This window comes from Anolis sagrei, chromosome 2, assembly GCF_037176765.1.
Source record: "Anolis sagrei isolate rAnoSag1 chromosome 2, rAnoSag1.mat, whole genome shotgun sequence".
Lineage (NCBI taxonomy): Eukaryota > Metazoa > Chordata > Lepidosauria > Squamata > Dactyloidae > Anolis > Anolis sagrei.
In genome coordinates, this window is record NC_090022.1 from 266,320,159 (window position 1) to 266,331,601 (window position 11,443).

The window sequence follows — 11,443 nt, forward strand, 5'->3', positions numbered from 1 at the left end:
TAGGCTTCAGCTAGCTAATGGCTCAATGGTCTGACTGTCTTGTTGTCTGTTAAATATATTTTTCTGATGGTTTGATCTTGGACCTCTTGGATGTAAAGGAGCAACAGGTGTTAATGCAACATTCCCGCCATGATGGTTTCCAGATGTTTTGGAATTCAACTCAGCCTCAGCCATCATGGGCACTGGTCAGGAATAATGGAAGCTGTATTCCAATCAGATTTCTCTTCCTATATTGAGCAGGTTACACAGCTTTCAATGGAGTTGACTTTGAAGGCACTTTCCATGTAAACACAGTGACAGACGATGACTATGCTGGCTTCATCTTTGGTTACCAAGACAGCTCCAGCTTTTATGTAGTGATGTGGAAACAGACCGAGCAGACATATTGGCAAGCAACTCCCTTCAGAGCTGTTGCAGAGCCTGGAATTCAACTCAAGGTATTGTGCCAAAATTGGCCAAACTCTCATTAGTGATACACTTAGATGATATTGGCAGGGCGTTTATCTGGTGTGGTTTCTAGCATTTGGTTCATTTGGGTGAATTGTGCCTGCTATAGAATGGGGAAAATGTTTCTGGTTTTCCTCAAAATTCTCTGGAAAATATTGTTCTAAAGTCTGTTTTTTCTCTTTGACTTGTCTTTGCACTTGGTGTTTGTGTAGGCTGTCAAATCAAAGACTGGGCCTGGAGAACACCTTAGAAACTCACTTTGGCACACCGGGGACACTAATGACCAAGTCAGATTACTGTGGAAAGACCCTCGAAATGTTGGCTGGAAAGATAAAGTTTCCTACCGTTGGTTCCTCCAGCACAGACCTCAAGTTGGATATATTAGGTAAAGTTATGGTGCAAAAAGAAAATTTCTTTTTGAGACTTCTTCCATTCATTTCTTGTCAGCAGCATATATTTCTTCATATGGCCATGCAATTATGTAAGCATGCACACATACACATTATTGACTTTATCATTTGGCATAAAGTACGGATGCTGAATCAGGCCTATGGAGCTTCCCATCTGGCCCATTAGTACTTTTGCTTCTTCTGATGTGTCCATTGCTTTGACCATAATCGGAATACCTCACTTGCTTTCCAGATTTAAATTTTTACTCCAGGCCAAAATATGCTTCCCTCCCTTGGCACTGAACTAGGTAGGATTTCAGGAAAACAGGGTTTGAAACCCACTGGCTGACTTTCAGCAAAACATTCATCAACCTAGAGCAGTGGTTCCCAACCTGTTAACCTGTTTTTGACCAGGGACCATTTTGGTCAGGGACACTCTCCAAAGGATTATGAATCAGTCAACTTTAGATTTGGTTTGGTTATTTGGGGTGCTGATTCAGAAAATTGCATTGTATGGACCACATCATCTCTAGTTTCTGATGCAGAACATCTGCCATCCAGTAGTTGCCATCTGCTTGCCCACAGAAAACCATATTTAATTAGCTTCAGCACTATACGAGAGTTTCACAAAACAAGTCGCTCTCATTGCAACCGTGTAGTAATGGTGAGGCCGCAGACCATATTTTAGGTCTTGCACACTAATGGTGGTCCATGGACCACAGGTTGGGAACCACTGGCCTAGAGGAAGCAAATGGCAAATCTCTCCCAACTAAATCTCGACTGGGTTGCCATAAATTGAAAGAGTCTTGAAGGCACAGTATAACAACCCTTGGCATGAAAGTTACGCATTCACCTGTTATGATGAATTGATAAAATTGATTATAAATTTAATACTTTTGCAAAAAGATTATTGACACTTCTTTAAGCAATTGGCACTCTTTGCCTGGTCTCTAAAACACAGATATGCAAATGCATGCATTGCCAAAAATATTTCCCAGAATAAAATGTCACTTGTTTCTTATAATAAGAACCATTTCCTACAGTACAATTCAATGAACAGTTATCACTATTTCTGCATATAACTAAATAAAAATGCATAAATGCAAAAAATATCTAAAATCAAAATTGAGACATGCATTTGTCATACAGGCATATTTACAAATGAGTTAGAATTGATTGCAATTTCCTCTTGAATGTGTGCTCCAGAGCAAAATATGTGAATCATTCTTGCAACTGTTGTTGTTTTAAAGTCTGGCCCAAGACAATTTGAATTGTGTCAGGTAAGCATTTATTGAAAATAGATTTTGAGAACGCTAAAATGATGCTTTCAGGATACTTAACAATACTTCCATGCCCTTTCCTGCTGTCTTTTGAAATTTTACTAGACATACCTTGCATATTTTGAATTGCAATTTCCTAGTCATAGGTTTTCTTTGGCCACAGAACTGCAATAATACAGTCAGATACTTCCTAGCCATTCTTCTTCCCCAGCCATTAAATAGGCTGATGCCAGCCCTGCAGCTGTTATGTAGGTTGCACACAGAGGAGTCCATGTAGGAGCCCAAGGCCCAACAAAACACATGTGGGCTGTACACCCTGTTAAAATAGCGGTGGTAGCTCAAGCATTAGGCAGTATTTGATGTTTACCCTTTGGCTATTGCAAAACGGAGAAATTATTAATTATTCAATTTGATATTATTCTATTTTTACAGTGACAGGTGTGGAGGGGGGAGGAGAAGTGTTTGTAGTGTTTGTAGTGTAGCAAGTGGACTTGCCTTGGGTTGCTATTCACCTAGCCTTGGATATATATAAGAATCAATATCCTGCTCTGTTGCAGAATCGCAAAATGTTTTGTACTAAATATCCTCAGGTATGCACCTTAGTGGGGAACCAGGTGACACAAATCTCACATAGACTTTTTTGTCCCACTTTCAAAGGGCAAGGTTTTACGAAGGCTCTGACCTGGTGGCAGACTCTGGAGTGACCATAGACACGACCATGCGTGGAGGGAGACTCGGCGTTTTCTGCTTCTCTCAGGAAAACATTATTTGGTCGAATCTGAAGTATCGCTGCAATGGTAATTTCCTTCTTGCGCCACCCTCTTATCTTAGCCAAACAGGCAGCTGAGTACAGAGGAAAAAAGGCTTTAGGGAATCTAATCATAAAAATGTATTAATAATAATAATAATATATTTATTATAAAAATGTATTGGCAATAAGGTAGCTCTTCTACTGTGTAATCTTACTTGGAAAGAAGACCTATTGAATTCAGAGTTGCTTGCTTCCAGGTAAACATGCAGAAGATTGGGATACATCCTTTATTTACTCTTATGGCTTCTTATATTGGAACAAATGCAAGTCCCTAGTTGACTGTTGTGAAAGTGACAATTCCCCATAACACAGCATGTGTGCCATCCCCTGGCAAGAAAGAGGTACAACTGTTCTTCCTTCCCATTCTGAAGCAGTAAAGATGGGCAGAGATTTCACCAGCCGTGCACCCAACTGGCATTTCCCTTACAGCAAGTAAGCCTTGGTCAGAGAAGAAGACTGGCAATTATAGCTTGTATCTTGGTTGTCATGGCCTATCAAATATTATAGACTTTTGCAAATATACTGGATGAAACTTTCAATACTGTCCATGCAATGATGTGATTCCCATGAAGACGGTTAAATGCGACAAGGAGCTACAGGTGTTGTTCACAGATGTGTTAGTTTTATATTTTATTTATTTATTTACAGTATTTATATTCTGCCCTTCTCACCCTAAAGGGGACTCAGGGAGGATCACAATGCACACATACATGGCAAATGTTTTTAGACATTTCTTTTTGTGTAAGGAGCAACTTGAGAAAGTCGCTTCTGGTGTGAGAGAATTGGCCGTCTGCAAGGATATTGCCAGGATGTTTTGATGTTTTATCATACTTGTGAGAGGCTTCTCTCATGTTCCTGCATGGGGAGCTGGAGCTGACAGAGGGAGCTCATCTGTGCTCTCCCCAGATTTGAACCTCGGACCTGTCAGTCTTCAGTCCTGTTGGCACAAGAGTTTAACCCATTGCGCCACCGGGGGCTCCTGTTTTTTAGATATGCAAGATAGACAGACAGAGGTATTTTGCCATTGCCTACTTTGGTGTCTTGAGGTTTTGCTTGATTCCAGCCACAGGGGGGGTGCTGTTGCTTCATTCACTATGATGTTGAGTCATTTTGATCGTTTCTTTGATCGCCCTTATTTTTATGGTGTCGTAAAATGCCTCCCTGCTTTGAACGGTCCCTAATTTCTCTACTCACAGCTCAGCTGTTTTCGAACTGCTTAGATGGACAGTAAGCTAGGCTTGACAGTCGGGTGCTCAATCCAACTCGGGCTTCGAACTTGCCACCATCTGGTCAGCAGTGATCTATTGCTGCTGGTGATTAACCAGCTGTGCTACAGCCCGGCCCTATTCTAGATCTTGGAAATATTACTTTTTGGTATGACACCTCCCAGAAACATGCACTAACCACACTAGCTGCAAGATTTTGGTCTTAAGGATTTTATTTCACAGAAGTGTCAAACTGGCATAGAAGCAGGATTTTGCACAACACCATGCAGTACTTGTTGCTGGTCCATCATCTCACCGTGATGAAGCTGTTCCCAGTTCTTGATGAGCAAACTTGTCAATAGGACCTGATTGTGTCACGATCCCAGGATTTCACTGGAGCACTTCTGAGACTACATGCTGATGATGTTGAGGAACTTCCCCTCCTACTTTCCTCTCACTAAAAAGGATTGATTTTTTAAAATCACCTATATTTTGCAAAGTATTTTTTTAAATTAAACAATTAAAAGGGAGGAAGCTGCATAGCAGCAGAGTGGAGTCATGTCACCCACCTGAAAGTGCAGCTGCAGGATCTTACACTGCTAAGGTGTTACAGTTGTACAACTCTGGCAGCATTGTGATAGGAGCCCCCGGTGGCACAGTGGGTTAAACCCCTGTGCCGGCAGGACTGAAGACCGACAGGTCGCAGGTTCAAATCCGGGGAGAGGCGGATGAGCTCCCTCTATCAGCTCCAGCTCTTCATGCGGAGACATGAGAGAAGCCTCCCACAAGGATGATAAAAACATCAAATCATCCAGGCGTCCCCTAGGCAACGTCCTTGCAGACGGCCAATTCTCTCACACCAGAAGCGACTTGCTCCTGACATGACAAAAAAAAAGCATTGTGATTAAGAGCGTAACTTAATAATAATAATAATGATGATGATGATACACTTTATTTATATTCCGCTCTATCTCCCTGAGGGGACTCAGAGCGGATTACAGTATACACATATATAGACAAACATTCAATGCTTTTAAACAGTGAACAATGACATACAATACACAAACAAAGGCAAAGGTTTCCCTTTCCATCTCTGGCGTCTGGAGGTGATGCTTATCTCTGACCATGGGGAGGTGTTCTTGTTCCATTTTTCCTTGCCGAGGAGCCTGTTGTCAATAGGCCATCCTGGTTGCGTTGCTGGCATGGCTGCATGGGCACCTGTAACCTTCCCGCCAAGGCGGTACTTTTTGATCTACTCACATTACATGTTTTTGAACTACTAGATTGACAGAAGCTAGGGTTAACAGCGGGACCTTACACGGCTTCGAACTGCCAATCTTCCAGTCAGCAACTTTTTCTGCAGCAAGTGGTTTAACACTGCCATCACAGTGGCAACTAAGGTCCTCATAGTTAAAGCAGTGATGTTCCCTGTAGTAAACTATGGATGCAAGAGCCAGACCATAAGCAAGGCTGAGTGAAGGAAAGATAGACACTTTTGAACTGTGGTGTTGGAGGAAGATTCTGAAAGTGCCTTGGACTGCAAGAAGATCCAACCGTCCATACTCCAGGAAATAAAGCCCGACTGCTCACTGGAGGGAAGGAAATTAGAGACAAAGATGAAGTACTTTGGCCACATAATGAGAAGACAGGAAGCTTGGAGAAGATAATGATGCTGGGGGAAATTGAAGGAAAAAGAAAGAGGGGCCAACCAAGGGCAAGATGGATGGATGGATGGATGGTATACATGAAGCAACTGGCTTGACCTTGAAGGAGCTGGAGTTGGCCACGGTCAACACAGAGCTCTGGTATGGGCAGGTCACGAAGAGTCGGAAATGACTGAACGAATAAACATCAACAAAATCGGTTTAACCTGCTGTGCTGCCATGGCATAACTTGGGTATGATTCTGGTGCAATTGATCCCTTTTGCTGGCATTAACTTTTGGAGAAAATCTCCCATTGGTGGTGATAAGGGATTCATCCCTCGGAAGGTTAAGCACAGTCCAGGAGTGGGACAAAACAGTACAGTTAACATTACACACAGTTTCATCTTCATATTTATTTAGCTATTAGTTTCTTCACTTGTCTGTTAATATGCATGCAGTATTTTCAAATCTAAAAGTTGAATATAAAATACTCAATATTTTCGTAGGAACAACAGATCAGAAATTGATTTTTGTCTCCCTTCTCGTTTTCAGATACCATCCCAGAGGACTTCCAGGAATTTCAGGCTCAACAGTATACAGTTGGAGATATTTAAGAAATACTGGGAATCCAAGTGGCTATGGCAAACAATAAAGCAGTATATATTAAATTCGTAAATGATTTTCTTTTGGTGCAAGCCCACACTCCATTTGTTCGGATTGGTATAAAATTGTCATACCATTTTATATATAAATGTGAAAAATAAAAAAGATTAATTAGGCCAGGGTTTCAGTTTGTTCTGAATTTCTTTGAAGTAATCCGTTAAACTGGATAATCCTGCAGTGCAATTATGTGTGCAAATTCACAGAGCAATTGGGGCTAACCTTGTGCTACACAGCAGTGCTTGGTATTTAAAATGTTTGGAAGGGGGGCAGGTGTATAGGATACAATCATGGAAAAATATACATGCTTCTATCTATTATATATGCAAAATTAGAAGTACATCCTAGAATGTCTTTACATTTCTAAGGGAAACCAACCAAATTATTTTTGCAACCAAATAAATTCTGTCACTCTGATATAAATATTGCAATCAACATGTGCCTCTGGGTTGCTGTATGGCCATATTCCAGAAGCATTCTCTCCTGACATTTCATCCACATCTATAGCAGACATTCTCAGAGGTTTTGAGGTCTGCTGGAAACTAGGCAAGTGAGGTTTATATATCTGTGTGGAATGTCCAGGGTGGGAGAAAGAACTCTTGTCTGCTTGAGGCAAGTGTGAGTGTTGCAATTGGACATCTTGATTAGCATTTAATAGTCTTGTTGCTTCAAAGCCTGGCTGGTTGCTGCCTGGGGATCCTTTGTTGGGAGGTGTTAGCTGACCCTGATTGATTCCTGTCTGGAATTCTCCTGTTTTTTGTGTGTTGCTCTTTATTTATTGTCCTGATTTTAGAGTTTTTTAATACTGGTAGCCAGATTTGGTTCATTTTCATGGTTTCCTCCTTTCTGTTGAACTTGTCCACATGCTTGTGGATTTCAGTGCCTTCTCTGTGTAGTCTGACATGGTAGTTGTTAGAGTGGTCCAGCATTTCTTTGTTCTCAAATAATATGCTGTGCCTGAAGATCTGGAGGGAGAGATTGGAGATGGGACTAAATAAGAAAGAATAAAAGGTAGTCTGTGGGCAATGAGGAAACAGATCAAGACAGCAACATAGTAAGTGTGTCTGTGACACTGCAGTCTCCTGTAGACTCACTACCCTAAGTCCAATGGAGTAGACTCATTGAATCAATGGGAACTTGGTAAGTCAACACTTCTGTAAATTCCACTGACTGCTAGTTTGGAACGAACATTGGATCTTGGTCATAGAATAGGAGTGAGGGTTAAGTGGATATCCAGCTGTTGCTGGACTGCTTTCCCTTTCAGACTGCAGTATTTTTCACCTTTGTCTGTTCAGCTGGCAATGCTGAAGATCACCCCTGGTTTAAGCCACACTTTTAACACAATTTACAGTGCTGAGCATGTGGATCATCTGTCAGTCCCACCAACTGTGATTTCTACATATCCCACAACTACAGCACCAAATGTAGGAACCTGCACTTGTTCCACTTCTACCATCTGGTCTGAGGTATACTGACAAATGGTGTTCACTTACACTTGCCACATATGCATTGCTCTTGCTGTGTAATTGACAGGTGTCCTGGGGCATCTCTAAAAACAAGGAATAGAGTTTCCTTTCATCCATTTTTACTACAGCTCCTGTCTATAAGATAGTCTTCTTATGTTACTTAAAAAACAAACGGGGAATAGAAACTTAAAGAAGAGACATATAATATTGCAGGTGCTCAGTTTCTATTTTTAAAAACCCTACTTTTGGCATTCTTTTTCTCACACACACACAAACACCGCAGCAGAATGAAGCCCCATGGAGAGAATCCATTCAAAGTAGTAAAACAGGTGACCCGGTCTTTCATTTCTATTCCCGTTCTCCTTACTTCACCCCCATCATGACATCACCTTGACACTTCTTGTTAGAATGGCAGAGCAACTACTTTATAAATGTGCTTAGGCCATATGCTAAATCATTTTATCCTCTGATGAGTTCAAGGCTATCTTCATTTTCATAACTTACATGATGTGGTAGGCCAAGGCTGAAGATGACTGGGGATGGTCATGCAGTGCATTGAGATAAGAGGTGTGTGTGTGTTGGAGAGGTTACTTTTCTCGATGGGTTTTTGAAGTCCCAGTTCTCAAATGCAAACCACTACTCCACACTGGCTTGCAGTAGATACACCTAGCACGTTTCAGAGCTGCTAAAGTTTGAGAGCTTTTGTTGCATGCAAGAGTATGAAGTGTGTGTATGTGTGTGTGTGTGTTGGAGAGGTTGCATTCTTCAATGACCCTGTGCAGCCAAGTTATGACAAAAGCGGGAACATGTATCCATGATCATTTTCCAAGCTGGCTAGGCAACTCACACTCAAAATACATTCTGTGTATACAATCTCCTAGCCAAATTCATGAGCAGGGATTCTTCTCCTTAGAAGCAAGTTGGATTCTCACCCTTGTCTTTCAAAGCAACTTTGTGAAATAGCCTTTGTTTGAACTGCATGGACTTGTGGCTGCCGCATATTCTTGGACTGGCAGACCATCATGCAAGCCATCCACTGCTAATGGACTATCTTGGGCCTGATCTCTAAATGGTTGCTCTTCTTCTTCTACCTTGTTGTACTCAGTCCCAGCTTCCATGCTGAAAGTCGTCTGGTCCCAACTAGCTTCAAAGCCATGAGAAGGAGCCAACATTACTTTCACATGAAGTCAGCCAACTTGCTGAGCACTGAAACAGCTGCTGAGCACAGACTCTAGACCCAAGGCCAGAGGCCTCCACACACCCAGCCCTGCCACCATATGTGACTAGACACACAAGGCTTTCTGCCTGAAGATCTTTGGCATATGCCTTGAGCTACAAGGTTAGTGCAGCAGCTTGAAAAGATATATGCTCATTCTTTCTTCCTGTGAGTCTCAATAATGCAAGAAACTGCATCATGCTTCACTTGTCATGTCAAGCACCATAGTTTCAGAACTCATTAGAGTTCAGGGAGCAGAGATTTCCCATTTGGTTATATAAGCTGTGATGGTTGGTGGCTTCTGAAACTAAATGTGCATAATCTGCAACTGTCCCAGTTTGGTGGGTGATCCCAATTAATTCCTTCTTGTTGCATTTTTTCAGCTGCTTTCAAAATGTCTAGTTTCCCTTGCCTCCTCCAACCTTTTTCCTTTCTCCTCATCCTTAGTTGCTACAGACTAGGATGAAAGTGCAAATAAATGTGTACTCCAATAACTTGCCAGTGTGGGAAGTGTTGGAAAGGCAAAAACAAACTGCAGCAGCCTTTCCTAGCTTTTGTGCTTTCTGCCTGAAGATCTTTCCTATGTGCCTTTAGCTACAATCCCCTTGATGGATTGCCACTTTGTTGTGGTGAGGGGGCTTGCATGTTCCAATGAACCTGTGGTCATGCACTCCCAGGGGGACCGCAAGGAGGTTCCAGACCAAACGCAATCTGAAGACCCTAATGGTAGATTAGGCGGAAGATAACATGGTACATGTCACAATGACTGTGAAGGCGGAAGAAGGCTGCAACAGATTGAGAAGCTACCGTCGTTGTGTTAACTAGGTCCCTGTATGTTGATCAGCTGTGCACCGACCTCCACACATTAAAAAATATCACGCACAGGCATCTTACAAGAACTCGGAAGGCTGTCATAACTGGACAACAAGGGATTGCCTAAGTAAGTAATTAAGGCTCCTGTGTTAAGAGAGTGGAGAATTGACTATGAATTTTAGTTTGAATTTTAAATAAGGTATCCAAGGTGCTGAACCTATTAGGTGCTGAATTGTCATTGTAAATGGAAGGATGTCAAAGTTATAGTAAGTCTGAAATTTATGATCTGATTTGGGCTAATTAGTTCCTGTAGTTTCTTGTGAGGCAGGACTGATGTGCTTAAAACTTAAAACCAGGTGAAGGGATTCAAGAGGCCCACTATCTCTCATTCTCTCCTCCTGAGAGCCCTGATCCCCAAGGAGGAAGGGAGGAAGTCAAGAAAGGGAGGAAGGAAGGAAAGAAGGAAAGAAGCAAAGGAGGGGGTCCTGGAGAGAGAGGGCCAGTGGAAATTTGAACAGGGGCTGCAACTGGTCCCTGGGTTGGACTTTGGACATGTCTGGTGTAAGGGGTCTATGACGAGGATGCAATGGGGCCAGGGGTAATCTGATAAAAGTGTTTCTGTCAAATGAAACCAGAATGGGCAAATTCCTCTTCCACACAAAGTCTCTGCAAGCATTCAGCAGGGTTTTTTCATTCTCTTCTTTCCCCAGCTTTTTATGCCACCCAAAATTGTGCTGTGGGACTGGAATAAGCATTATTTGAGGGGCTCATGTGGTAGGGGTACTTGTCCAACAAACTCCAAGTCTGACAGTTGCTTTCATCAGCAGATACGTGTCACCTCATATCCTTTGGCCTATGACAAGGATGTTGGATTCTCTGATACAGATCCTAGGATTAACTTTTCCCACATTTTATATTTTCACACACACACACACACACATTCCTGAGCATCAAATTCCACATGCTAAAGTGAAACAGCCAGATCCCTCCAATCTACCTTTCCCTTTCAGATTTATTCTTCATTAAAATGATTCTGAATCAAAATTTTCATTGGATTGCACCCTACATACTAGCAATGGGCCATTGTACCTAGAATGGGGACCAATTTTACCACTCCACCCCATCCCCTTCGAAGAGTGTTTAAAACCCTAAAACAAAGAAGCAGCAAAACTTCTGTTCATTTCTGGTTTTAAGGTACGTAGAGTTTTTTGAAGGGGAAATGTAGGCATTCGCAAGGAGGCAAAGCTCAACTTGTGATTTGTTTAATGTGTTTTGGGGTGATTTTAGTAATGAAAGCAATTATTTGCCTTTTTACTAAAAAGGGGTGGGTGGGTGGGTTCTTAGAGGACTTTGTTTCTTATTATATTAGAATTATATACAAGAATTATATAGAATTATATACAAGTTCCTGGCATCACTTTCCCCACTTCTGGAGTACTCTTACCTTCTCCAAAAAGAGTACAATTTTCATACAGGATGTAATGCTGCCTCAAGATTCAATTCTAGAGTGTT

At 41.8% G+C, this 11,443-nt stretch overlaps 1 protein-coding gene across 1 annotated transcript in view; it reads left to right on the forward strand.

Annotated features, from left to right (window-relative positions):
* The window catches only part of THBS4 (thrombospondin 4), a 65,212-nt gene extending 58,652 nt beyond the window's left edge, over positions 1-6,560 (forward strand). The window contains exons 19-22 of the mRNA XM_060761606.2: positions 241-437; positions 660-832; positions 2,774-2,913; positions 6,329-6,560. Coding sequence (XP_060617589.2) covers positions 241-437; positions 660-832; positions 2,774-2,913; positions 6,329-6,390 — 572 coding nt within the window. The 3' untranslated portion in view covers positions 6,391-6,560. The remainder of the gene's footprint in view (positions 1-240; positions 438-659; positions 833-2,773; positions 2,914-6,328) is intronic.
* The last annotated feature ends 4,883 nt before the right edge of the window (positions 6,561-11,443 follow it).